Source organism: Onychostoma macrolepis, chromosome 09 (genome assembly GCF_012432095.1).
Source record: "Onychostoma macrolepis isolate SWU-2019 chromosome 09, ASM1243209v1, whole genome shotgun sequence".
In the NCBI taxonomy this organism is placed as follows: domain Eukaryota; kingdom Metazoa; phylum Chordata; class Actinopteri; order Cypriniformes; family Cyprinidae; genus Onychostoma; species Onychostoma macrolepis.
Genome location: NC_081163.1, coordinates 5,070,297 through 5,098,054, shown reverse-complemented (window position 1 = coordinate 5,098,054; position 27,758 = coordinate 5,070,297). Strand labels below are relative to the sequence as shown.

The 27,758-nt window shown below is 36.0% G+C and overlaps 5 protein-coding genes across 9 annotated transcripts; 3 read left to right on the top strand and 2 right to left on the bottom strand.

Moving 5' to 3' along the window:
* Positions 1–1,806: 1,806 nt before the first annotated feature.
* Positions 1,807–2,852, top strand: LOC131547331 (C-X-C chemokine receptor type 1-like). Its single transcript, XM_058787819.1, is given in 2 exon segments — positions 1,807–1,849; positions 1,852–2,852. Coding segments are annotated over 2 exon segments (1,032 nt in total). The 3' UTR covers positions 2,841–2,852.
* Positions 2,853–4,081: 1,229 nt separating this feature from the next.
* Positions 4,082–6,802, top strand: LOC131547286 (C-X-C chemokine receptor type 1-like). Its single transcript, XM_058787743.1, is given in 6 exon segments — positions 4,082–4,104; positions 4,263–4,334; positions 4,739–4,790; positions 5,179–5,998; positions 6,000–6,030; positions 6,033–6,802. Coding segments are annotated over 3 exon segments (1,032 nt in total). The 5' UTR covers positions 4,082–4,104; positions 4,263–4,334; positions 4,739–4,790; positions 5,179–5,200; the 3' UTR covers positions 6,236–6,802.
* A 1,526-nt stretch (positions 6,803–8,328) lies between these two features.
* mettl5 (methyltransferase 5, N6-adenosine) lies at positions 8,329–11,376 on the top strand. 2 transcript variants are annotated; one of them, XM_058788211.1, is made up of 7 exons: positions 8,329–8,690; positions 9,738–9,852; positions 9,945–10,126; positions 10,280–10,362; positions 10,452–10,503; positions 11,065–11,140; positions 11,214–11,376. In XM_058788211.1, the coding sequence occupies exons 1-7, from the start codon at positions 8,591–8,593 to the stop codon at positions 11,242–11,244; spliced, it is 639 nt and encodes a 212-aa protein (XP_058644194.1). In that variant the 5' UTR covers positions 8,329–8,590; the 3' UTR covers positions 11,245–11,376. The 2 variants fall into 2 exon arrangements, with proteins under 2 accessions (XP_058644194.1, XP_058644195.1); XM_058788212.1 differs by having other exon boundaries at positions 8,331–8,690; positions 11,065–11,114; positions 11,240–11,376.
* A 147-nt stretch (positions 11,377–11,523) lies between these two features.
* On the bottom strand, positions 11,524–18,396 carry klhl23 (kelch-like family member 23). 2 transcript variants are annotated; one of them, XM_058788210.1, is made up of 4 exons: positions 17,776–18,396; positions 15,010–16,227; positions 13,683–13,835; positions 11,524–13,550 (listed from the first exon to the last, which is right to left on the bottom strand). In XM_058788210.1, exons 2-4 carry the CDS (start codon positions 16,220–16,222, stop codon positions 13,240–13,242), a joined length of 1,677 nt encoding a protein of 558 aa, XP_058644193.1. In that variant the 5' UTR covers positions 16,223–16,227; positions 17,776–18,396; the 3' UTR covers positions 11,524–13,239. The 2 variants fall into 2 exon arrangements, with proteins under 2 accessions (XP_058644193.1, XP_058644192.1); XM_058788209.1 differs by having other exon boundaries at positions 17,771–18,395.
* Positions 18,397–19,541: 1,145 nt separating this feature from the next.
* Positions 19,542–27,695, bottom strand: phgdh (phosphoglycerate dehydrogenase). 3 transcript variants are annotated; one of them, XM_058788024.1, is made up of 12 exons: positions 27,058–27,176; positions 26,583–26,734; positions 25,552–25,617; positions 25,129–25,183; positions 24,720–24,818; positions 24,488–24,620; positions 22,592–22,740; positions 22,353–22,505; positions 22,025–22,163; positions 20,955–21,082; positions 20,607–20,820; positions 19,542–19,928 (listed from the first exon to the last, which is right to left on the bottom strand). In XM_058788024.1, the coding sequence occupies exons 1-12, from the start codon at positions 27,118–27,120 to the stop codon at positions 19,774–19,776; spliced, it is 1,506 nt and encodes a 501-aa protein (XP_058644007.1). In that variant the 5' UTR covers positions 27,121–27,176; the 3' UTR covers positions 19,542–19,773. The 3 variants fall into 3 exon arrangements, with proteins under 3 accessions (XP_058644007.1, XP_058644006.1, XP_058644008.1); XM_058788023.1 differs by lacking the exon at positions 27,058–27,176 and adding an exon at positions 27,372–27,695 and having other exon boundaries at positions 19,543–19,928; XM_058788025.1 differs by lacking the exon at positions 27,058–27,176 and adding an exon at positions 27,249–27,351 and having other exon boundaries at positions 19,543–19,928.
* Between the last annotated feature and the right edge of the window lie 63 nt (positions 27,696–27,758).

The window sequence follows — 27,758 nt, the reverse complement described above, 5'->3', positions numbered from 1 at the left end:
ATAAACACACCACTACAGTTAGAATTATTAATTGAAAAATGATCATTAGAAAATTACAAAATACATTTACATTTATTATTGTTGTTTAAAATGTTTTTAAACTATTTGTTTCTATATTTAAAATTTAAGAGTTAGCCCAAATAAAGCTCCTGTATGATGCCATGTTCTCTGAAGACTTTAGTTCCATGCACAGTAAATAGTTGCAGGCTGTAGTAATCGAAACATGTCATTTGTAGATGGTTGGAATCACCTGACAGACAATATTGTTTGGAAAAAGGTTTGGTTAATACCTAATCAATATTTAATTACAAATAAGGTAAAGGAAGTATCATTCAAAATTATACACAGGATTTACCCAGCCAAATATTATTTGGTAAAATTTAAATCTGATATTGATTTTAGTTGCTCTTTATGTGTCAGTTGCCATGAAACTGTGGTACATTTGTAAAAACATTTTGGCAAAATGTCTGTGATTTTATTGTACAAAATATTGACAGTCATTTTGTTTTGTTTTGGAAATATGTATTATTTGGTATCTTAGAGAATAGCAGAGAAAACCACAATTACGTTTACATGATAAATCTTATTCTTTTACATGCAAAATTTCATATTCACAAATGTAAGTTCTCCAAAAACTTTTTTTTCTTTTAGGAAGGAAATGGAGCATTATATTGACACCTAACGATTTTCTATGAAACAAAAGGCAATTAAAACGGTGAAAGTTTGTAAACGCTTTAATATTTTTTATATAAATTTGTATTAGTATACAGCCCCTCTAGTGTATAATTGTTTATATCATGTATTATGTTTGTTATGTAACTGGTTTTTGTTAATAAAAATAATAATAATAATAATAATAAATGTAATTTGTAGATGGTCCCTCAGATAAGCGACGCCACGGCACTTCATAGAGGCAAAGACTATCTTAAAGAGACTTTGATAGAGGTAAGCGTGGTTATATCAGCTTCTTTAAAACGTCGAGTTCTACAGAAAAATGTGTTGTAGTCAGTAATGATAACTGACCGAAATTAGCCTTTTTAAATGCAGATTAGAAGTCTGAATGTGCAAATATGAAACCAACTTTACCCTGCGGTCCATATTAGCCTGACTAAATTACTCAATAGCATTAACACAGGCTTTACTAACTTTATCTGGAACGTCACTGCAACTTCCCGATCAGGCGAACCCACACACATCTGAAATTGTCTGCCTGATGATTGTTAATATTTGCATCATTTATGATTTATTTTGTCCACCCGCAAATAATCAGAATGCATTTTTTTATTAAGTTACCCGACCCCATTCCTCTGATGATATCTCTACCTCAGTTTTTGATTATTCACACAGGAAGGTGAGAGTATTAATCAGCTGTTATCAAACCAGTCTCAGAACACTCTCAGTAAGTAGACTATCAAGAACATTGAATGGTCCCTAAACCCAGACAGGCGGACCTGAGCGCATAAAATTAAAATCTTGATGAATATATTAAGTGTTTGTTCAGGTTTTAGATTAAAGGATTAGCCAGTGTGACTTAATTTGAAATATTTCATTCTTTATTGTTACTTTGCCTTTTTAGAATAGGAATATTGTCTGCACTATGAAATGAAACAACGATATGAGAATGATGTCGTTTAATCTATTAAAATAATTCATACATGCTGCAATATGTCCAAACTTCTGACTGGTAGTCAGTTGATTGAATTCAAGTTATTTTGCATACATGTCTGTTTAAAATGCTCTTTCTAATAATATTAATAATAATAACTCCCCCCTACCCCCCACAGTTGGCAGTCAAACATCTTAAACATGGAAGCTACTACTGCAGATTTCATATACCCTGATTGGGTGTCTCCTGCCCAGACAACATGCAGTATATGAACCACGCGGTTTTGGTCTTAGTTTACGTCATAGTTTTCTGTCTGAGCTTGCCGGGCAACATGGTGGTGATCTTCGTGGTGAGCTGCATGGAGAACCGCAGGACGTCTACTGATGTTTACCTGATGCACCTGGCCATCGCCGACCTGTTCTTTGCCTTGACTCTCCCATTCTGGGCTGCTTACTATTACGCCGGCCACTGGATGTTCGGCACATTTATGTGCAAACTGATTTCAGGCTTGCAGGAAGCCACATTTTACTGCTGCGTCTTCCTGCTGGCTTGCATTAGTTTTGATCGCTACCTGGCCATCGTGAAAGCAACCCAATTCCTCACCCAAAAACGCCATCTGGTCGGTATAGTGTGTGCGGTGGTGTGGCTATGTGCCTGTTTGTTGTCCCTGCCCATTATAGTGAATCGTGAGGCCTTCGTGTCTGTATATACGCAGGAGTATACGTGCCATGACAATTTGACCGCAGGAAGCATGGACAGCTGGAGGATGAGTTTGCGGATTCTCCACCACACTTTGGGATTCTTCCTGCCATTAGCCGTCATGATGTTCTGCTACGGTTTCACCATGTGCACGCTTTGCCGCTCGCGCAACAGCCAAAAGCAGAAGGCCATGCGGGTCATCCTGTCTGTCGTGTTGGCTTTTATCATCTGCTGGCTGCCCAATAATATCCTAGAGTTAATAGACACCCTGATGCGAGGCGGCCAGGTGATGGAAACGTGTGAGCTGAGAGACAGCATAGACGTGGCCTTGTACGTCACACAGGCAATGACTTCTGCCCGCTGTGCAATAAACCCTATCCTGTATGTCTTCATTTGGAAGAAATTACGCAACCAGCTCCTGACGTCTCTCTTTAAGAAAGGCCTGTTGGGGAGAGACACAACGTCGAAATATCAAGTGGGATCTGTCAATAGCTTTGGGAGCACAAGGCAAATGTTGATCAGTCCAGCTCCTTAGGGCTTTGATCCCTCAAGGACCACACCAGTGAGTTTTAGATCTTGCTCACCAAACCCTCTACCCATCAGTGGTGTTTGTATTCACAGCCACAGCATGAAAACCATGGCCCTTCTCGGCCCTTTGACCCATCGGCTCCACCGTCATCTTTTATCCGTTCAGCTTTTCTAGTTTAGTTCCTCATTTTGGTCTGTGTATTTCTACACCATTTAATTCAGTTCTAATTTTTTTTTTAAGGAGTCATTTCAGGCATGGTTAGTAGCTTGTTTGTTTGTTTGTTTTTTTACTAGGCTTTTTTAAAAATATTAAAAAATTTAAAAATAAACACCAGAATATTCTTAATTCATTGCCTTTTTTCATGTTATTATGTTAGTAAAAAGGCAACAAGTGAAATGATCTGGGCTGCGTTTCCCAAAAGCATCGTAAGCATAAACTGGTCGTAGCTCCATCGATGGACGATGCTTTTTGTGTGCCAGGGCAGTAATCAGCCAGCAGATGTGTCTGACAAAGCAAATGAATAAATATATCATTATAACATACAAGATCAAGATGATAAACACACCACTACAGTTAGAATTATTAATTGAAAAATGATCATTAGAAAATTACAAAATACATTTACATTTATTATTGTTGTTTAAAATGTTTTTAAACTATTTGTTTCTATATTTAAAATTTAAGAGTTAGCCCAAATAAAGCTCCTGTATGATGCCATGTTCTCTGAAGACTTTAGTTCCATGCACAGTAAATAGTTGCAGGCTGTAGTAATCGAAACATGTCATTTGTAGATGGTTGGAATCACCTGACAGACAATATTGTTTGGAAAAAGGTTTGGTTAATACCTAATCAATATTTAATTACAAATAAGGTAAAGGAAGTATCATTCAAAATTATACACAGGATTTACCCAGCCAAATATTATTTGGTAAAATTTAAATCTGATATTGATTTTAGTTGCTCTTTATGTGTCAGTTGCCATGAAACTGTGGTACATTTGTAAAAACATTTTGGCAAAATGTCTGTGATTTTATTGTACAAAATATTGACAGTCATTTTGTTTTGTTTTGGAAATATGTATTATTTGGTATCTTAGAGAATAGCAGAGAAAACCACAATTACGTTTACATGATAAATCTTATTCTTTTACATGCAAAATTTCATATTCACAAATGTAAGTTCTCCAAAAACTTTTTTTTCTTTTAGGAAGGAAATGGAGCATTATATTGACACCTAACGATTTTCTATGAAACAAAAGGCAATTAAAACGGTGAAAGTTTGTAAACGCTTTAATATTTTTTATATAAATTTGTATTAGTATACAGCCCCTCTAGTGTATAATTGTTTATATCATGTATTATGTTTGTTATGTAACTGGTTTTTGTTAATAAAAATAATAATAATAATAATAATAAATGTAATTTGTAGATGGTCCCTCAGATAAGCGACGCCACGGCACTTCATAGAGGCAAAGACTATCTTAAAGAGACTTTGATAGAGGTAAGCGTGGTTATATCAGCTTCTTTAAAACGTCGAGTTCTACAGAAAAATGTGTTGTAGTCAGTAATGATAACTGACCGAAATTAGCCTTTTTAAATGCAGATTAGAAGTCTGAATGTGCAAATATGAAACCAACTTTACCCTGCGGTCCATATTAGCCTGACTAAATTACTCAATAGCATTAACACAGGCTTTACTAACTTTATCTGGAACGTCACTGCAACTTCCCGATCAGGCGAACCCACACACATCTGAAATTGTCTGCCTGATGATTGTTAATATTTGCATCATTTATGATTTATTTTGTCCACCCGCAAATAATCAGAATGCATTTTTTTATTAAGTTACCCGACCCCATTCCTCTGATGATATCTCTACCTCAGTTTTTTTGATTATTCACACAGGAAGGTGAGAGTATTAATCAGCTGTTATCAAACCAGTCTCAGAACACTCTCAGTAAGTAGACTATCAAGAACATTGAATGGTCCCTAAACCCAGACAGGCGGACCTGAGCGCATAAAATTAAAATCTTGATGAATATATTAAGTGTTTGTTCAGGTTTTAGATTAAAGGATTAGCCAGTGTGACTTAATTTGAAATATTTCATTCTTTATTGTTACTTTGCCTTTTTTAGAATAGGAATATTGTCTGCACTATGAAATGAAACAACGTATATGAGAATGATGTCGTTTAATCTATTAAAAATAATTCATACATGCTGCAATATGTCCAAACTTCTGACTGGTAGTCAGTTGATTGAATTCAAGTTATTTTGCATACATGTCTGTTTAAAATGCTCTTTCTAATAATATTAATAATAATAACTCCCCCCTACCCCCCACAGTTGGCAGTCAAACATCTTAAACATGGAAGCTACTACTGCAGATTTCATATACCCTGATTGGGTGTCTCCCTGCCCAGACAACATGCAGTATATGAACCACGCGGTTTTGGTCTTAGTTTACGTCATAGTTTTCTGTCTGAGCTTGCCGGGCAACATGGTGGTGATCTTCGTGGTGAGCTGCATGGAGAACCGCAGGACGTCTACTGATGTTTACCTGATGCACCTGGCCATCGCCGACCTGTTCTTTGCCTTGACTCTCCCATTCTGGGCTGCTTACTATTACGCCGGCCACTGGATGTTCGGCACATTTATGTGCAAACTGATTTCAGGCTTGCAGGAAGCCACATTTTACTGCTGCGTCTTCCTGCTGGCTTGCATTAGTTTTGATCGCTACCTGGCCATCGTGAAAGCAACCCAATTCCTCACCCAAAAACGCCATCTGGTCGGTATAGTGTGTGCGGTGGTGTGGCTATGTGCCTGTTTGTTGTCCCTGCCCATTATAGTGAATCGTGAGGCCTTCGTGTCTGTATATACGCAGGAGTATACGTGCCATGACAATTTGACCGCAGGAAGCATGGACAGCTGGAGGATGAGTTTGCGGATTCTCCACCACACTTTGGGATTCTTCCTGCCATTAGCCGTCATGATGTTCTGCTACGGTTTCACCATGTGCACGCTTTGCCGCTCGCGCAACAGCCAAAAGCAGAAGGCCATGCGGGTCATCCTGTCTGTCGTGTTGGCTTTTATCATCTGCTGGCTGCCCAATAATATCCTAGAGTTAATAGACACCCTGATGCGAGGCGGCCAGGTGATGGAAAGCGTGTGAGCTGAGAGACAGCATAGGCGTGGCCTTGTCGTCACACAGGCAATGACTTCTGCCCGCTGTGCAATAAACCCTATCCTGTATGTCTTCATTTGGAAGAAATTACGCAACCAGCTCCTGACGTCTCTCTTTAAGAAAGGCCTGTTGGGGAGAGACACAACGTCGAAATATCAAGTGGGATCTGTCAATAGCTTTGGGAGCACAAGGCAAATGTTGATCAGTCCAGCTCCTTAGGGCTTTGATCCCTCAAGGACCACACCAGTGAGTTTTTAGATCTTGCTCACCAAACCCTCTACCCATCAGTGGTGTTTGTATTCACAGCCACAGCATGAAAACCATGGCCCTTCTCGGCCCTTTGACCCATCGGCTCCACCGTCATCTTTTATCCGTTCAGCTTTTCTAGTTTAGTTCCTCATTTTGGTCTGTGTATTTCTACACCATTTAGTTCAGTTCGAATTTTTTTTTTTTTTTTTTGAAAAAATAATTTTTTTGTAACATTAAAAATGTTTTTGCTGTCACCTTTGATCAATCTAATGCATCCTTGCTAAATAGCATTAATTTCTTTAAAAAAAAATCTTACTGACTCTAAACGGTTTAGTTGTTGCCTCCATTTGTTTCAGGGCATGTTATTTCCCTTTTACTCTGAAAAATGTAAAAAGCAAATTATTGTGTGTTGATTCTGCTTCACATGTGCAAATAAAGAGAGAAAAAAATAGTTTTCTCACACATTAATGTCTGTTAAAAAATCAGTCTGCTCTGGGTCAGGCAATGGCGTCATTTCACCAATGTCTCCACTTCTCTGACAAAACAGGAGAAATTACAGAGAAGTGAGGCATCTTGATTTCCTCCTTCACAGGGCAAACAGACATGCAAAATAAAGTTATGCTTATGAATTTATATGCCACTAAAGAATGTGTAAAAGTTTTATTAAATTCGATTCTTTAAATTATATTGAAAATATATGAATCTGAATTATTTTTACACAGGGGTTTGTTCATATATAATTTCCTGATTTTTGTAAGATTTTATTAAAATTTAGGAAATATGCTGCAGTCAAGCTCAGACACCTGATAAGACATGATAAGATGAATAGGATATTTTTAGCAGCTGTCCACGCGAGGATGTCAACTCGAAATATGTTAAGCTGATTTCAGGTGTAGGGGAATATACAGTAAAGACCCTCGGACCAGGTGTGTTGCATGAAGACCAGAAGTCAAGAGATTCGATCAAAAATGAAGAAAATTTACTGAAGACAGTTTGCAGTTTCATCAGCAGAAGTCAGCTTCAAGACTCACAATCGAGTTCGTAGGCTGCTCTGCGTACAATTCAAAAACACCAGCAATTATACCCTAACAGAGGTTGCTAATTGCGTCAATGCATAAGTCATCAAAATTCTGATAGGTTCTAAAACCTAGATAAACTTAGACAATCTCCACATATGGACATATGCTTCAAACATATCTCCATCAGATTGGGCAGACGTCAGCGATCAGGGATCATACAAGATAGGTGTCTTCCGGACACCTATTTTTGGTCAGGATGGCAGCAGCTGACAGAGACAGTCTTCTAACACACAGAGAGAGAGCTACCAGCACACATACATACACACACACACACAGAGCACTTATCAGAACTTCAAGGCCTCCTTGCCTTCGTTACACACACACTATGAAGTCATCATCTTAGAGAGTAGAAGTACAGCATAAAGCAGGATTCTTTAATATCTCAGAAGCGCACATAAGGTTACACATTTCACTCTTGCCATAACTTGAGTAATAGTCAAACAAGAAATAATATATAATAATATAATTAATATCAATATGAAGGATATGGCAGCTCGGCATCCACTCCTTCACAGGTGTAACTGAGTCCAGTCATTTTATGAAAGGATGGGTTTTTTTCAATTCACACAACCCAACTAACAACACAAAGCATTGCAGAATTTGTTGCTGATATTTGGCTATGTTTTATTATATTCCAAATTCAGCAACTGAAAATGTTATCTGAAACTGTTTAGAATTTGTGCTGAACTACATTATCAAAGGGAATAAGGAGTCATTTCAGGCATGGTTAGTAGCTTGTTTGTTTGTTTGTTTTTTTACTAGGCTTTTTTAAAAATATTAAAAAATTAAAAAATAAACACCAGAATATTTCTTAATTCATTGCCTTTTTTTCATGTTATTATGTTAGTAAAAAGGCAACAAGTGAAATGATCTGGGCTGCGTTTCCCAAAAGCATCGTAAGCATAAACTGGTCGTAGCTCCATCGATGGACGATGCTTTTTGTGTGCCAGGGCAGTAATCAGCCAGCAGATGGCGCTAACACCCTCAGCTGGCAAGATCAGCTTGCAGAAGTAGAAGAAGAAGTAGAAAACACATGCAAGTGCACTACATGTTTTCATATTTGATCCGATGTACATTTTCTACTTGAAGAAAGTTACTATATCACTAGAAGTCTCAAGATCGATCGTGACAACATGATTATTCGGCGCCTCGGTTAAGAGAGAATCAGTGGACGTTTCTCATCTATTAACATTAGCATGACCTGCAGACTGACATGAGCAGGATTAATTGATCATCTGATGGAGATATGAAGCTCAAAGAGCTAGAAAGCTGTCTTCAGCAGGTGGATGGATTTGAGGAGCCCAAAATACTCCTGGAGCAGTACCCCACCAGTCCGCATATAGCGGGTGAGCATTATATAGTAGCGAATTGCTTATGTATTCGCATTAGCATACTTGTATACTGTTCTTACGATGCCTGTAGTATATACTGTGCGCAGTGTGCAAATGTTCTGTATTCATATCTGAAATACTGCGTTGGGTTACTGTATCCCACAATGCACCACGCTTGTCTTGACGTTTTGTTTCTAGTGTGACAGATGATCAGTAACTATCTTTGTCTTTGCTCAGTTTTTAAGAGGTTTTAAAACATTTTACATATAACTGTGTTAACAATAGAAAAGTAACTTTTTTATGCAAAATTAAGCCTGGAAGCCTGTTTTTGCAACAGAAAAAAAAAAAAAAAAGAATGTAATTGTGACTTTTTATCTCTCAATTCAGACTTAATTTCTCACAGTTCTGAATTAATATCTCACAATTTTGAATAAAAATTCTGACTTTTTTCTCAGAGTTGCGTGTTTATCTCAATTCAGACGTTTTTTTTTTTTTTTCACAGCATTGCGAAATTATAACAATTCTGACTTTATATTTCCTACAGTTTAAATCTCACAATTTTGATTTAACATCTCACAATTCTAACTTTTTATAACAAAGTTTTGACGTAATTTCTCACAATTTGGACTTTAAAGCTTGCAATTTTGAGTTTGCTCACTTTTTATATTTAAATTGCAATTGCGCAAAATAAAATCAGAATTGTTGTAAACTTGCAATTCTGAAATGAACTCAAAATTACGAGAAATTCCTCTTATTCTGTGGCACAAACAGGTTCTCTGTAGCCACTTACTAAATTAAATATGCACATAATGAGGTCGTGTGAAAAAATGTGACATACTGATTGAAACCTTTTTATCACTGCATAATGCATACTGTTTCACATGCTACTTTAAAAATAGTAGGCATTATACATTTTACAAACCATGTATAAATATTTAATTCATAATATTATTGGAGTCTTTTGTCTGGGACAGATGGCCTTGAGTGGCCTATTTGTTTTAATGTACTTTATTATAGCATAAGACACCATCCAGTTGTTCTGTGTGTTCTCTCTCACTGTAGGCTGTATGTTGTACACCATCCACAACACATTTGATGACATACAGAATAAACTAGTTGCAGACTTGGGCTGTGGATGTGGAGTTCTGTCTATAGGAGCTGCAGTGCTTGATGCTGGGTAAGACCCGACTCCATCCTTCCAGCCATTGCATTGAATTACTCTAGTTTTTAAATATATGAATCAGCATCACTGTAATCTTTCCTCTTAAGACTGTGTGTCGGATTTGACATTGATGAAGACGCCTTGGACATATTCAAAGGAAATGTTGAGGATTTTGAACTGTCAAACATTGACATGGTCCAGTGTGATGTTTGCTCTATTGGATCCTCTTATGCCAAGAAGTTTGACACGGTCATCATGAACCCGCCATTTGGCACGAAGCACAACCAGGGTAAGAGTCATCTCAAAGTCGACAAGCAGTGATGCATTTCTTGTATCTATTTGCAAACTGCCAAAATAATGCCTGTTGTCGAACAGGTTTCCCATATTGCATTGGTTGATCTTGATTCATGTTACTATATACTGAACATATCTTACATTTTAGGTATTGACATGCAGTTCCTGCAGACGGCGATTTCCATGGCAAGTACAGCAGTGTATTCCCTTCACAAGACCTCAACGCGAGATGTAAGTTGCCATATTACGTCATCATTTCATGGTTACATTTCAACTATATTCATAAGAAAAACTTACAATTGAATTGCATTTTCATGCAGCACATTCAGAAGAAAGCAAATGATTGGAAAGTGAAAATGGAAATCATTGCAGGTAATATTTAGTGCATCTATAAACACACTATAGTTCAAAAGATTGGGAAAGAAATATTAAAAAAGACATTAAATTGATCAAAAGTAACAATAAAGACACTTAAAATGTTAAAAGATTTCTAGTTCGATTCAAATGTTCTTTTTTGAGTTTCCTGCATTGATAATAAATTTTTCTTGAGCTGCAAAGCAGAATATTAAGAATAATTTCTGAAGGATCTTGTGACACTGAAGACTGGATTAATGATCTTGAAAATTCAGCTTTGCATCACAAAAAAAGAAATATTCAAATAGAAAACAGCTATTTTAAACTGTAATACTATTTTACTATATTTCTGTTTTATTATATAATTTGATCAAATATAGCTGCCTCTATGAGCTTAAAATACTTCAAAAACATTACAAAATCTTACCAACACAAAACCTTTAAAAGCTGGTTTACGTTTTATAATCTGAACACCAAGAGCATAAAGGATCTTATGCAGAGCCCTGTAAGTTGTAATAAGCTTTATAGCACGTTATAATATGATGTTATTTATCCTCAACTGGTGTTATCCCTTCACAGAGCTCAGATATGACCTGCCAGCATCTTATAAGTTCCACAAAAAGAAGTCGGTAAGTGAATGTTTTGCTACAAACCTGTAAGTTAATTGCCACAAAAATAATGCACTGTAGACACATTTTCTCAGACTTTACAAAGACAAACTAGTAAAGTTTTTTTTTCTATCTTATTATTTTAGGTTGATATTCAAGTGGACTTCATTCGATTTACTCCAACATAAACGGCAAAAAGGAATTTGTGTTGCTTTGCAAAATTTTATGTTTTTTTTTTTTTTATATAAATACACTGTTCTTCATAATAAATTTTATAAATGACCATACTGCATCATTTTTGGGTGGAAACCACAGAAATACCAGAGTCTATGTAGGATTTACAAACAAGCTTGTTGGAACTTTATTTAAATTTGTGCTCTTCACATTTTTGGCAGCATACATGGTTAATAAAACATCACAATAACTAAAAAAACAATAAATTACACATCACATATATTTATAGTAAAATCCTGGGTTCACAACTGTTTTACAAATACAAAATCATCCAAATAAATATAAACAATACTAAGGAATAAATAGATTTCTTGATTTAAAACACAGATTCTTTTTTTTTTTTTTTGCTGCAAAATATTGCAGTCTACAAAAAGGTACTGTGCAAATAGTGAAGTGTTGTTCAGTATATATTTAGAAACAGACCTTTATCTTCCAGCACAGATAACATACAAACTGTGTCTCACACATTATCAGTGACTTCACGTGTTGAACAAATAAAACATCACACTCACCAGTTTAGAATTATATAGCGGGGCCCAAAAGTCTGAGATTTTTCAGGATAACAATTCAAGTGAAGAATTGTTATCGGTTTGTCTCCCTTTTGATATGAACAAAACCTGATGCCCATGTTCTCCAGCATGATTTGAGATGGAGCATCTTGAGCTTCAGTGGATGAACATCTGACCATCTATACAAAGAGTCATATGATTCATGTAACAAATTTGCAGGGTTCTTACGCAGTATGGAATTTGATTTTTAGTCATTTCCAGGTCTGGATAAGTATGGAAAAATGTTTACTAAAATATAAAATTGATCATTTCCAAAAATAAATCTGGAGCAGCAGTCTGTGCAGCCATAAGATTAGTAAATGTGACAATGGATTTTTCACTTTGTAAGTATTTGCAGATAATGCTGAAAGTAACCTAAAATAATGTTATGTGGATGAATACATTATGGGTGAGGATGTGAAAATAATATTTTCTCATACATTTCTTATGTAATCACTGACAATAATATTTGAAAGACAATATGTGACCCTGGACCACAAAACCAGTCTTAAGTGTAATTTTTTTTTAGATTTATACAGTATCTGAAAGCTGAATGAATAAGCTTTCCATTGATGTATGGTTTGTTAGGATCGGACAATATTTGTCTGAGATACAACTATTTGAAAATCTGGAATCTGAGGGTGCAAAAAAATCTAAATATTAAGAAAATCACCTTTAAAGTTGTCCAGATGAAGTTCTTAGCAATGCATATTACTAATAAAAAATTAAGTTTTGATATATTTACAGTAAGAAATTTACAAAATATCTTCATGGAACATGATCTTTACTTAATGTCCTAATGATTTTTGGCATAAAAGAAAAATCAATAATTTTGACCCATGCAATGTATTTTTGGCTATTGCTACAAATATACCCCAGCGACTTAAGACTGGTTTTGTGCTCCAGGGTCACTTTTTTTTTTTTTTTTTTAAAGTAATCAGTGACATTATTACTATTTTGTGTTTATTTTAACTTGTAATACGAATATGAAATATTCCACAGGTTTGCAGTCAGTGTGAAAGTGTGTTAAAATAATCCTGTATTTTAGAGTTTTTTTGTTTTAATAAAATGTGTACATGGCTACATGTTAACGGCTGGATTTTAAATTCATTTATCAGATGTTAATTATGGTCTGGAAAAACATGAAAAAAAAAAAATCCACAGAAATCCATACCGGAAAAGTATGGAATTTTTAAATGGAAAATATGTAGGAATCCTGAATTAGTGCCGAATGTGAAGTATTACCTATTCACTTTAAAACATTTGCTCTAACACTTCATTTCCATTTTTAAATAGATAAAAGTGGTCTCAGACTGTTAGACCCCACTGGAAGTGGCTCCACAGACAGTGATTGTGCTGTGATTTCACACGCTGAACACACAAACGCAGCCGTGTGAGCGTGCAGCCGATGGGAGGTTTCCCACAATCTCCCAGCAGTTGATCTCAGGGTCGTACCGCTCTATACTCTGTAGATACGTCCCTTTAGAGTATGAATACCCACCTGCTACATAGATGCATCCGTTTATAACAGCGGATCCACACTCCATCCTTCTCTCCTTCATCGCACACATCTGTCTCCACTCATCTCTATCGGGATCGTAACAGTCTGTGATGGTGGTCTGACCGCCGACCAGAAAAAGCTTATTGTTCAAGGAGACCGAGCAAAGGCCGTACTCTGAAAGTAAAGAGTCAAGAGATGATTAAACCCACACGGGCTCATTTCTGTTAGGATGCTGACGTAAAAGGTGGTTGTAGACTAAAGATCTGAACCGTTTAGCTTTTCTAACACAAAATGTAGGTGGCTCACCAGGATGTGGACATATCGTCATGATGCTCCACTCATTGATATCTGGCCGGTAAGTCTGAATCTTCTCGTAAGTGCAGGTTCCTCTGTACCCATAATGCCCTCCGGTTACATAGACTCTGTCATTCACTACACAAGCGGTTGCATTTCCCACACCTTTAAAGTCAAAACAGAGACAGGCATTTTAGGTCTTTGATATTTGAAAGATTTTGTGTAAGACAATGCATTTTCCAACATTTATGTTTTATAAGGCTGAAATCCTGGTGAAGCTTAAGATTTTCATCTTGCTCATTTCAAAGGCTACATTTATTTGATCAAAAAGTTAGTAAAAAATATTATTACAATTTAATAGAACTGTTTTCTATTTGAATATATTTTAAATTGTAATTTATTTCTGTGATGCAAAGCTGAATTTTCAGCATCATTACTCCAGTCTTCAGTGTCACATGATCCTTCAGAAATCATTCTAATATGCTGATTTGCTGCTCAAGAAACATTTCTTCTTATAATCAATGATGAAAACAGTTGTGCTGCTTTATATTTGTGTGGAAGACGTGATACACTTTTTTCAGGAATGATGAATAGACAGTTTAAAGTTTAAATAGGAAGTTTAATAGAAAATAGGAATATAATTATAAAGTTTAAAAGAACATTATTTTTTTTAAACATTGTAAATGTCTTTATCGTCACTTTTAATCAGTTTAATGCATCCTGAATAAAAGTATTAATTTAAAAAAATTAAAAAAACCTCCAAACATTTGAATATTAGTGTCAAAATATTTTGCCAGAAATTTGAAATGATATTTTTAATATCATTAAATAAATATTTTTATTAAATTTTTATTATTATTATTTATTTTATTTTATTAAATTTTTATTACAATTTTTTTTTTTTTTATTCTATTCTAATGGGGCAGTTGTGGACTAATGGATAGAGAGTAGGACTTGTAATATGGCTGCCCACTGCTCTGTCTGTCTGTCTCTGTGTGTGTGTGTGTGTGTGTGTGTGTGTGTGTGTGTGTGTGTATTTGGATGGGTTAAATTCTGAGTATGACCACACGTCACTTCACTTTCATTATATTATATCATGGTTTCTGATTTCATTATGAACATTGCAAATGACAGGACCACATTTAAGTATAAAAGTTACAAAAAAAGTTACAAAATTAAATGTTGTAATATTGCCATTAATCTTGGATCTGGTAGATTTTGGAGATGCCTTTGAAATCCCTAAAGCACTGATTGTTCCAGCCACTAAAAAAGGTCTCAGAACTCCTCCTTCAGGCAATCAATCCAACAGTTATGTGTAAATAAACTGAAATTCTCATACCTTGTATCATATCAGCCACAGGTAACCATCTCTTCTTCAAAGGATCATAGAATTCAGTTTCTTGCGTAGGAGCTCCTGCCGTATATCCACCAATAACGTATATGCATCCACGTAAAGCCACGGAGCAGTGGTAATATCTGGCTGTGATCATGGGACAACCTTCTGTCCATTCATCTGAGTCTGTGTTATAAATCCACACGGTGTCCAAAGCATCCACAGTCTGTGTCCTGTATCCTCCAGTCACGTAGATATCAGGGCCTAGAAGTGCCACGCTATAACTCTCTCTTTCAAAATCAGGCATGTCTTTGCCCTGAACCCACGCGTTGGAAACAGGGTCCCACATGTGGACTTCACACAATGGATGCCAGTAATATCCACCAATTACATACAAGCTGCACGTTAGTTTTTTGCAGCACTGTGAGAAACCTTTGCTCGGCTTTAAGGAGGTGAGAATTGAAGATCGCAGTTTGTTTTCAGAGCAATGTCTGCGGAGATCCAAAGCAGTTTTGAGGTAAGCGTCATCCACGTCGAGATGGATGCAGTTGAGAAGCTCTTGAAGGTGGTCTATCCGAGGAGCCGTGTCATGGGCGACCCATTTGACCACCGCATCCAATAAAGTGGCTTCTTTCCACGCGTTGAGGTTTTCTCTAGCTAATATCATCAAGAGCTTTTGGAAATCCACCTCTAGGAACTCCTCCTGAAGTGTGAGTTCTTCAAAGCGACTCAGTATGATCCTCAAAGCCTCGTGCTGCAAATCAGAGCACACGTGAAGCTCGGCGAACGAGTGCATCCCGAGGCAGTTATCAACATCCAGCAGACGAATCAAGAAGTTCTCGCAGGCTTTCTTGAGCGAGTTGAACTGCAACAAGTCTGTGGCTTCCAGAAGACTTTGGACGTTGTTCTGGGTTATGCTGATCTTTGAAGTGTAGACGTAGCTCACCAAAGCTCCCAGAATGTCTCCGTTTATGCAAGGCAGGTTGATGGTGTCGTTCAAACGTTCTCTCATGTCTAAGGTGAACATTACCTTGAAATAGGAGCTGCGGGCTGATAGGACAGCCTTGTGGCAGTGGAAGAGCTGCCCGGATGAAGACTGCAGGGTGACGTCCGTGAACAGACCGCTGCTGTGAAACTCATGAAGAGCTTCCAGCACCTCGGAGGAGTGAGAGGCATCGCAGAACTCGTAGGAGTAACCGCTTTGAGCTTTTCCTGACATTGCAACTGGAAAGATAAGATTTTCAAATGAGTTTTCAAGTGTCCTAACAAAATTAACTCACTACTAAATTAACCCCCATGAAAATTCATTGAAGTTGAAGGAATTTAGTAAACAAACATTAGAAAATAAATGTTTCTAGTTCTGCTCAGTTCTAGGATTGTTTATTGTCCGTGACTATAATACATTATGTATGATATAATGAATTATATGTAAATTAAAATCACTATTGTAAATTTTCTACAGATAAACAGCCAGATGCAGTTAAAGCCAAATTAATGTTTTAGACACTATTTTTATCATGTTTATTCCAGTAAATATTAGTACTGTCAAACGATTAATCGCATCCAAAATAAAAGTTTGTGTTTACATAATATATGCGTGTGTACTGTGTATATTTATTATGTGTATATATAGATACACTCATACAGCATATATTTTGGAAATATTTACATGCATATACATTTATATTCTTATATTTTATATTATATAAAAATATATGTAATATATAAACGACATTTTTCTTAAATATATACATGCATATGTTTGTATTTATATATACACATAATAAATATACACAGCACACACACATATATTATGTAAACAAAAACTTTAATTTTGGATTCGATTAATCGTTTGACGGCACTAGTAAATGTTTCTAATTATTATTTTTGAAGGTAACTTTCTGTATTAACACAAACCTGGTTGTATATTTTCCCAAATGTTGACTTACATGTTGTCGTATCATATGGGGTAAGGTGTTACATCGGCCATTAAACATTTTAGGTGTTTTTAGCAAAATGTAAACAGTAAAACAATTTTACACAATCCAAAAAAAGCTGAATGTAAATTGTAACATACAAAATATGAAATTGTTTTGGCATAGTCATTTTTCTATAATAATCATTAAATTGTCTGAAACTACAACTTCTACACCGAATGTGACAACTTGCACTGATATGACATTTATGGCTGCATTTTAACCTCTTCTCAATTTCAAACTTTACATGCATGACTCTTGTCTGAACGTATAATAGTGTGTTTTAACTGGGTTCATTACAAAATACATTTATAAATTTTAATCTTGAGCACAAAATTCACAAAAATTATCCTATTTACAGGCAATTTTGAACCAGTGTTATTTAGCAACATTGAAAATACTTTGATTTAGCTTTTTGTTTTCAGTTTTATTTATTTTTTTCTCAATTTAATGTTTTATAATGTCTATATAGCCTAGTTTCTATGTATGTTTAGTTTTTTCTGTATTTCAGTTTTAGTTATTTTAGTACATAAAGTGAATGTGAAAATGAGAAAAGATGCCTCTGCAACTAGCTGAAATAAAAAAACAGTTTTTAAATATACATTTATTTTCAGTTATTTTATTTTAAACAAAAATCTTTTAATTGTTTTAGATTTAATAAACTATAATAACCCTGTTTTGAACTAGGTTTTTGCAACCAACCCACAATAACTAATCATGAAAACAAAGATGAATGCATTTTACAGTAATAGTGTTTGTGACAACTAGCCCCCGTGTAAAAACAAGCTTACCTGACCCGTATAATGATTGACACTCGTCCTTTCTTCGTTGGAGAAGTTTTATCCCCAACAGTGTGCCTTGTGCTCGCACAGATCAGACATGTGGCCCCTGTATTTAGCGTCAGCCACTAGACCAGAGAATGTCGAGCTCCTATTTTGGTATCAGAGTAAAGCAGGAGACTCGCTGCTGTCAGCCGCCACTATTCAACACAGCAGCGTCCTTCAGCCACGTGACCAAACCACAGTTCACAAGCATCCCATCTTCATAAATAAAGGTTCAAAAAGCCGCAATTTTGATTTTTCAGTCAACTGAGACATAATACCCGTTTTCACGTTTCAGTTGTCAAGGCTGTGTTGAGCGTATAATCCTAATAAGGATTATAGCCGTTGCATAATAACGCCTGAGGGAAACGGTACCAAGGGCGGCCGAACACCAAGAATTAATCCATTCTAAACGCTTCACCGTTTTCTGAACGCAAGAGCGTTTGTTTATAGCTTAGCGACGGTGAATTATTGGCGTGTAGTTGCCATTAAGTCCACAGGGTACAATAAAAGGACAGAAATAACTCAGTTACCATGGAAACAGTGAGGGTCAGTCGATGAAGCGAGATAGAGGCGATTTAAAGTATATTTCTGTGAGGTGACTTCAAATCAATAATGTTTATGTGCTAATAATTCAAGTATTTAAATGGAATGCATTCTGCAATCTCAAGATAAATAAACATATTAATCCCAACAATGGTTCCTGGAACGTTCCTTGGAACATTAGTTAAGGTCATAAAAGATATAAACGTTAAAAAATAACCAATATAAAATGCTCCATATAAATTCTTATCAGATAAACCTTTTCAAGTTACTCAAACAGTATTCTAATGTTAAGGAAAGGTTGTTTGTTTGGATGCATTTATACCTTCTGAAAGGTATGTTTCATTTGACATTGCAAGCCTAGTTCATGGTCATGACACTAAAGAGTGTTTTGAAAGTGTATTCAATACAGACTCTGTAAAAAAATAAAATAAAAAATAAAAATATTCACTTGATAAGCAGGAAGTATCCATCATATCTGATAGAAGCACCAAGTATATGGAAAAAGGGCGATTATGAGTTTACACAAAAAATATTTGGAGAAATGAAGTAGCTGAAGTGTGTCTGTATATTATATATATATATATATATATATATATATATATATATATATATATATATATATATATATATATATATATATATATATATATATATATATATATATATATATATACACACATACACACACTTATAGTTTACACTAGAAATATTTTTGGGAATGAAAAGGAGAGAGAGAGAGCGTGAGTGTGTGTGTGTGTGTGTGTGTGTGTGTGTGTATGTATGACAGACACGTGTGTATGTATGACAGACACACACACACATACATACATATAAGCAAGTTGACAGTTACCATTGATTATGCTGAAGTAAAACTGAACATTTCCACCTCATGCTCTATCAAAGGAAGAGAAATTAAATAAAAATGACTTAAAATCTGTGTGTGAACCTTGTTATGGACTGACCATCCATGCAGGGAGTTTCCCCACCTGTGGGTCAAGACTCTGGGTAAAGCCCCAGCTCCTCATGACCCTAATAAGGACAAAGGATTTGAAAAAAAAAAAAAAAAACTCATCTGTTAGTGTTTGGCAAATATCCATATTAGCAGCACAAATTAGCATCAGCTATTTAATGTCATTTTTACACAAAAGGGACCGAAACAGAAACTCTTTAGTATGTTGAAAAGAGACACACTCCACTGCAAAGCACCGATTGTTGTTGTTTTAATTAAACACTTTCACATATCTGGAACACAGTGGCTTTAGTAAACAGTAACAACAAAAAGTAAAAATAAGACTATTTTTTCCATACTGCCAGTTTAGGAAATGTAGTGTTACGAACAATGTGAGCAACAGGTTGCAATGAAACTCGGGCTAGAGCTTAAGATGCTGGAATGTTACGTGGTTCAGATCAGGATCACTGACAGATATTCAGACAGTGAGCTGTGCCGCCTCTTTCACTAAAGACTTCAGGGCACCGATGTCCCCAAGCAATGAAGAAATGCCCATGCAGTACCACTGCTCACCACTGCAGGCAGTAGAAGCACTGAAGGACTGCAGCTCCACACTTGCAGCTGCCAAAACCCCTGAGGAAGATAGGAAAGCATCAATAAACTAAGCTTTTTCTTTTTAAAAAGTCATTAGTCACCCTCATTCCATTCCAAACCCATGTGTGAACCTAGACCACAAAAGCAGTCATAAGGGTCAATTTTTGGAAATTGAGATTTATACATCATCTTAAATAAGATTTCCTTTGATGTATGGTTTGTTAGGATAGGACAATATCTGGCTGAGATACAATAATTTGAGAATCTGGAATCTGAGGGTGCAAAAAAAAAAATCAAAACGTGCAGAAAATCACCTTTAAAGTTGTCCAAACGAAGTTCTTAGCAATGCATATTGCTAATCAAAAATTAAGTTTTGATTTATTCACAGTAGGAAATATCTTCATGGAACATGATCTTTACTTAACATCCTAATGATGAAGAAAAATCGATCATTTTAACCCATACAATGTATTTTTGGCTTTTTCTACAAATATACCTGTGCTACTTAAGAGTGGTTTTGTGGTCCAGGGTCACATATGTCTTTCAAGAAATTTTAAAGAAGCTTCACACTGCTTTAGCCCATATAATGAAAGCATATAGTGACCAAGGGGCAATCAATGACATACATATGGCTTCAGATGACATCCAATATGTTATGCTAGTATATATATATAGTATAGATTTTCTTATTTGTGCAGAATGTGAATGAGCCTTTACCGGTTACGGAGAGCAGGAGCTCAGTGGAGTTGGCGGCTTTGAAGAACAGCAGGTGTCCAGTGAGAGGAACAGGCTGTCGAAACACACTTCCATTCAGCTCCAGCAGCACAGGAACCCCGGCCTGCACCGAGCCAACAGCCTTATAGCTTCTGCCGTTCACAGAGACCTCCAGCACACACGCCTCACACTCATTGTCTTTATGATCCGCCTGCACCTGGAGGTTTGTGAAATAGGGACAGATTAGAGCAATACTGGGAAAATAAACCACCTAGATGGCGCTTGTGCTTTAATTTAACATGTTAAGTATGAAAAAAAATATGAAACTCTGGTTTTGTAAAGTAGTCTTACTGTAATTCCTGTCTCTGCAGCTAGAGGCAGTGCATTCACCAAGTTAGGGCCTTTCTGAGGACCTTCAGTGAGCAAACCAACTACAGCTGCTGAGCTTAAAAACCCAGTAGACTTCTTCAAGGATTCCCCTGAACAGCAACAAATAAATACTATTTAACTTTATATTTACATTATATAATAAAATGTTGTAAAAACGGTGTGTGTATGTATATATCTTGCCACAAGATGGCATCATTGTAATGATAAAATGTAATGCCATTTGACCAGAACAGGGTTTTAAATGAAAATCTCATAATTACATTGATTGTAAAATTATAAAAGACATGGGGCTGCTCAATTAATTGAAATAAAAGAGTTTATCATTTAGAATTTATAAACATACTTACAGATTATATATATATATATATATCATATGAGATTAAATGTCATATGGGCAGTTCAAATCACAATATATACCAAATAATTGCAGTATAATTTTTGGTGTGCAGCCCTATACATAAAGATTTTAAAATGAAAATAATCTTATCTTGTTACTTTCATGCCACATGACAGAACCATAAACATGCAAATGCATCCTTTATCATTAAAATATTCATTTAAATTCTCAGCCAAGTAAATATTTTACATCTAAGAGGTTCCCTAACAAAAAATGTTGGGAACCCCTGGATCGTTTACCCAAAAATACAAATTCTGTTATCATTTCATTTTAATCATGTTCTTAATTTCATCAAGACAAAGTTCTAAAACTTAATGTGGATTAACTTGATTAAAAACCTTTTCAAGGCTAATATAATAATACTAATAATTCTCAGAAGAGTAGAACTATTACAGTCCAATAAAATATGTTTGATAGACAACAAGCTCTGGGGTTTCCTCCTGAGTAAATATGTAAGTGTTGTGTATCCTGTCCTGCATCATGTGGAAATGACTTCTCTCATAGGTAAAAGAAAAACGTACATACTGTCCTAACAGTAGGATTGATTTCTTGTCATATTTTTTAAGAGCGTATTCAGTTAGTGAGTGAATGACAGCAATTTTGGCAACATATTTGGGTGAATTATTCCACCTACCAAGTGCTGTGACATGGACCTGACCGTAGGCTTCTTTAGAAGCGGTGCAGGCCTTCAACACTCTGCCCATGGACTCTCCCAGCAGGATCCACTGATGAGAGTCGGGAGAGAAAGAACTGACCAACACCTGAGCATTCACCTGAGGATGGAAAAAAGATCTTTCCTTCCGTATTGTGACATACAGCTGAGTGAAACAGATTATTGAAAAAGAAAAGAATGCAGGGCAGGGACTGGGTTTTATATATCGGTTGTTCAAAACTTGCAGAGGGAAAATAACACCCTTTCATAAAAAGTCATTTGTGTCACTGTAAAACGAAGCGTGACTCACGGCTCCCACTAACGCTTTGCCCGTGGCCATGTCCACAATCTGCAGGGCGATCTCCTTCCCACAGCGAGCCTGTGCTTCTTTAGTGCTGGCTCCCAGATGAGGACAGCTGATCACATTGGGGTGGTTCACCAGCGCCCGGTCCTTTGGAGGCTCCTGAACTCGCCCAAAAAGACATTATCAGTATTATTTTAAATATATTTGCATGTAATGCCATTTACCAGTGATCGACAAACTCTGACCTCCACAAACACATCCAGCCCTGCTCCTCCACACTGTCCTGACTCCAGAGCCCGGAGGAGAGCAGCTTCATCGATGATGCCGCCACGGGCACAGTTCACCACCTTCACACCCTTCTTACACTTAGCAAATGAAGTGTCATTAAGGAGACCTATGTAGCACAACACCAAAGGTTTGATTTTACACTGGGGCAATTCAAGCTAAATTAATTAAATTAGAACCTCAATATAGTCTAGTAGTGCAATTATTAAAGCTGCATAATAATAATAATAAATAAACTACATTCATTCATTTTATTATAATGAAAAATTATTAATATTATTATACATTTAAAAATTATATTATCTTTTTTATTCTGTTATAAGATTAACAACATTGTTAAATTAAATAAATTGAAATCAAATAAAATATTTGTAAATATATATTTTTTAATCATTTAATTTCGCCAGTTGTCAGGGCAACATTTCTTATTTTCATTTAGTTTAACTTGATTTTTGCTAAAATGACAAACTGAAAAAAATTTTATATATATATATATATATATATATATATATATATATATATATATATATATATATATATATATATATATATACACACACGTTTTCAAAAACAAAACTAACAAAATATGACAAAAACAACAACAAAGTTACCATAACTTTAACTAAAATTAAAATGGAATTGTAAAAATAACTTGTTTCGAGCCAGTTTTATAAATTTGTAGATATTTTTAAGTGACACATTTGTATAATAAAAAGAAGAGTTGGCTGGATTATTCAAGTTCTCCATAAAACAAACAAAACAATGCCTACAATTTAATAAAATAACACACATTGCACAGACATTTTATATTTAATGGTATTAGATTATTTGTTAATTGCATTAATAAATTACACTTTAAATAGAATGTGCAATTTGTGTTTTCATGCTTGTTTGACCAGCATGTGGAGTTCAGAACAGTGAATCATTTTGCAAAGTAATTGGTTTAATTGATTCAAAGTTTTGAAAAGCTTTGTTTCGCCAATCACCAAGTATACCAATGATACTAAAAAAAATAAATAAATCACTCAGGATTTTAGTCTTTAAAGGGTTACTCCACCCCAAAATGAAAATGATCATTAATTACTTACCCCCATGTTGTTCCAAACCCGTAAAAGTTACAAAGCTACGAGAATACTTTTTGTAAATACTTTACAGCGTACTTTTCCGTCCAGCGGATATTCTCCAAGATGGTGCTACGCTGACGCAGAGGAGACGCATTGTTGAATAAAGTCGTTATTTTTGTTTTCTTTCCATACAAAAAGTATTCTCGTAGCTTCGTAACTTTACGGTTGAACCCCTGATGTCACATGGATTATTTTACCGATCTCCTTGCTACGTTTCTGGACGTTGATCGTATTAATTACATTGCTTTCTATGGGAGGGCCAGAGAGCATCAAAAATATCTTAAATTTGTGCTCTGAAGACGAACAAAGCTTTCACGGATTTGGAACGACATGGGGGTAAGTGATTAATGACAAAATTTACATTTTGGGGTGGAGCAACCCTTTAAGGTCCTTGCAAAATGAGTCCGAAATTTTCGTATGCGTTTTTTCGTATTCGTCATCCTTTCCTATCAAAATGCTTGCTACAGATGCAAAAACGCAGAAAATCTAACCTGATCCAAATTTTTTTATAACGGACGAAAGATTTGGAGGCAGTGTGTAAAAGTGATTGACACAACGTGAGCTCATATTTATTTTTTAATGTGCGAAAATAATTTTGGACGGGAATTTCGGACTTAGTGTGCAAAGATCTTTAATCTTGGCATGTAAGCAACAGCAATATGAGGCAAAATAATCACTATTTTTTTAACTGAATTGTGCAGCAAGCTGTCAAAATGTTTTGTTTGTGTGTACCTGTGGTGGAGGGCATGAGTGGAGTGTGGACTGTGATATAATCACACTGTGGCCACAGTTCCTCCAGAGACATCTGCTCCACACCCCAGCTCGCAGAAACCTCTGGAGGGGTGATGGGGTCATAACCAATGGTCTACCAGGGATGCAATAAAAAAAATAAAAATAAATAAAAAAAGTTTAAATTGCATTTGCATTTCAAGTCAGCAGAGTTTTTAGGACACAATGATCTTACCTTCATACCGAAGGACTGCATTCTTGTCGCCACCTCTTTGCCGATTCTTCCAAGCCCTACAATCCCAAGAACTTTTCCATAAAGCTCTGCGCCCATGAACTGCAAAATCATTAGCAAAGCACTCAGCCATCTCACACAAGAATGCAGAGCAACACATTCAGTGATCACAATCGATTAGTGATGACTGGCTTAACACAGATGGGAAAGTATGGTTATGGAATCACAACTCTGACGGTTTCTGCACTATGTACTGTATATTATGCACAAACTTTCAGTATGTGTAGAATACCTGGATGATTTGCCAAAATGTGCAATATACAACATGATGGTGCATGCAATACTCAATCCCATAATGCAATGCCCTTAACATACTGTCAACAGCCACACAGAGGACAAAATGTGCACATACCTTTTTCCGATCCCATTTTCCATCCTTCATTGACATGACAGCTTGTGGAATATGTCTAGGAAATACAGAAACCTTAATAAATGTTTTAAATATTTAATTAGGTATGTAATAGGAATATAACAATAAATCCAAATTAGAGGGGTTATATCAGGTCTTTTTTAATCTTTTTTTTCCCCTCTGAGGTCCACTTATACGTTTAGAGTCCAAAACTGAGTTTATTTTACCACCCAATTTTTATTTGACTTTTTTTTTTTTTTAAACCATTTATTTTCTACCCTATTTCAGGCCCATAGACATCACAGACTTTTGTGTTCTGAAAATTAAAACATTTTATAATACAATTAATTATTCATCTCAAAACCCTTAAAACAATGAACAGAAGTATTTTATTATACAAATACTTTATTAATTTTGCCAGTTTACCTTGATAAGCTCATCAAAAGAACACAGGTGAGCTCAGCAGCACTGATTGTGTTTCCACTCGGAGTGCTAAAATATGAAAAAAGAATAAAAAAAATAAAATAAAAAAAAGAATAAAACACATAAAATACATTTAGGAAAGGAATTCCCGGCCATTCTACTTAAAGGAATAGTTCATCCAAAAATTAAAATGATGAAAATGTCCTCACTCACAGGCCATCCAAGATGTAGATGAGTTTGTTTCTTTAACAAAACCGATTTGGAGAAATGTAGCATTACATCACTTGCTCGCCAATGGATCCTCTGCAGTGAATGGGTGCCGTCAGAATAAGAGTTTAAACAGCTGATAAAAACCTCACAATAATCCACAAGCAATCCACACCACACCAGTCCATCAATTAATGTCTTGGGAAGTGAAAAGCTGTTTGTTTGATCAGCTTCTGGTCCCCATTGACTTCCATAGTACTTTTTTCCATATTACAGACATCAATGGGGACCAGCAACTATTTGATTACAGGTTTGGAATAACCTGAGGGGGGAGTAAATGACAGATTATTCATGAACTATTCCTTTATGATGGATTTGTTTCTTACAAACACACAGCTTTTTGCTTTTCAATGTTAACTGATGGACTGGAGTGGTGTGGATTACTTGTGGATTATTGTGATGTTTTTATCAGCTGTTTGGACTCTCATTCTGACAGCACCCATTCACTGCAGAGGATCCACTGGTGAACAAGTATAATGCTACATTTCTTCAAATCTGTTCCCATGAAGAAATAAACTCATCTACATCTTGGATGGCCTGAGGGTGTAAGTTCTTTTCCAGCAAATACTGATATAATTTTTGTGCGAACTATTCCTTTAACATCTCCTAAGATGTTAGCATGAGGCAATAAATGTTGACAATTTCATTTTTGAGTGAACTATTACATTAAGAAATGTAGTAAGAAGAGTGCACGACTAGAGCAACCTGCTTTAGCACTGAAAACAAACAGAATTGAGGTCAGAGCAAGACTCAACATGCTTCATTACTTCATGACAATAATGCCTCTCTTAGTCGCTGCATCCACATCCACGTTGTCAACTCCGGTTCCGGCCCGTCCGATGATCTTCAAGTTACCGCCAGCATTGATGATATCAGCAGTAACTTTGGTTGCTGATCGAACGACTAAACCATCATAATTCTTGGGAGGAAAAAAAAAAGAAGATATTTGAGACATGTAAACAAAATTGGCATGTTATTTCCAACACGTGGCATGACAATGGTGACAATAAATTACAATAAAGTCAACATGCATTCAGCTTTTTACTTAATAATGCACATGCCTTCCTGATAAAGAAAAATTATATGCATTTTATTTACATCATATCCAAGCAAATACCTAATAAATAAAAACACAACAACAATTTACAAACTAAAAACACATGCACAGAACAAAACACATGTGCATTATGCACAATGCACTGGAAAAACGTACTGAAAAAAATATATAAATTGATGGTTTACTTGGTGTCTAATAAAATCATTAGGAAACGATTCACATGGTGCAGATACAGGCTGCTGTTGCATCAGACTCGTGAAGAGGAAGAGGAGGGGTGACAGTCTCACACACACACACACACACACACACACAAACACACAAACTTCAGCACATCCAACCGGCACACATTCACATGCTAATATTTTATCACACACACAGAGTTGATTTTACTGCTGCTTTGGAGGACGTCATTCGCTGGCGGCGATTCAAATCAAGGCACTTGATATTCCGGGGAAGTTGCTGCTGAACTTGAGAGTCAATCAGTTGAAGAATCACTTACCTGAATCTCTGCAATCAGCTCTTCTTTAGTCATCTGCTGCTTCTCCGTCACTTCAACGCCGTTCTCCTGCAGAATCGTTTTGCAGCATGGATCGACGCTTTCACTGATTAAAATGCGTTTGACTGATACCGGAGCCATTGCTGTTGATTCAGTGACTCGACTCTCCTCAAATGAACTACTGATGTTCCGTGGCGCGTTTTCAACGGAGATCTCCTCGCGTAAACTCCGCCCTTCACGCGCCTCCCTAAAAGTTCCTCCTGCCACTGATCCACAGAAGTAGCTCACAGCACCACAGTAACCATCGCCACACCGACTCGTGGATGCCCAAACCTGCAGAAATTAAAAATAAATATATAAATAAAGCAATAAATGACTAACAATTAACAT

What these genes read in the sequence shown, in the direction of transcription:
- mettl5 (XM_058788211.1), top strand. Translation starts at nt 8,591, where the DNA reads ATGAAGCTCAAAGAGCTAGAAAGCTGTCTTCAGCAGGTGGATGGATTT. An exon ending in CACCAGTCCGCATATAGCGG is followed by an intron (nt 8,691 to 9,737) that starts GTGAGCATTATA and finishes CTCTCACTGTAG; the next exon opens with GCTGTATGTTGTACACCATC. An exon ending in GAAAATGGAAATCATTGCAG is followed by an intron (nt 10,504 to 11,064) that starts GTAATATTTAGT and finishes ATCCCTTCACAG; the next exon opens with AGCTCAGATATGACCTGCCA.
- klhl23 (XM_058788210.1), bottom strand. Translation starts at nt 16,222, where the DNA reads ATGTCAGGAAAAGCTCAAAGCGGTTACTCCTACGAGTTCTGCGATGCC. An exon ending in TGTGGCTGATATGATACAAG is followed by an intron (nt 13,836 to 15,009) that starts GTATGAGAATTT and finishes TTGACTTTAAAG; the next exon opens with GTGTGGGAAATGCAACCGCT. An exon ending in GACGATATGTCCACATCCTG is followed by an intron (nt 13,551 to 13,682) that starts GTGAGCCACCTA and finishes CTTTACTTTCAG; the next exon opens with AGTACGGCCTTTGCTCGGTC.
- phgdh (XM_058788023.1), bottom strand. Translation starts at nt 27,509, where the DNA reads ATGGCTCCGGTATCAGTCAAACGCATTTTAATCAGTGAAAGCGTCGAT. An exon ending in CTTTTGATGAGCTTATCAAG is followed by an intron (nt 25,184 to 25,551) that starts GTAAACTGGCAA and finishes TGTATTTCCTAG; the next exon opens with ACATATTCCACAAGCTGTCA. An exon ending in GGCTGGATGTGTTTGTGGAG is followed by an intron (nt 22,506 to 22,591) that starts GTCAGAGTTTGT and finishes GGGCGAGTTCAG; the next exon opens with GAGCCTCCAAAGGACCGGGC.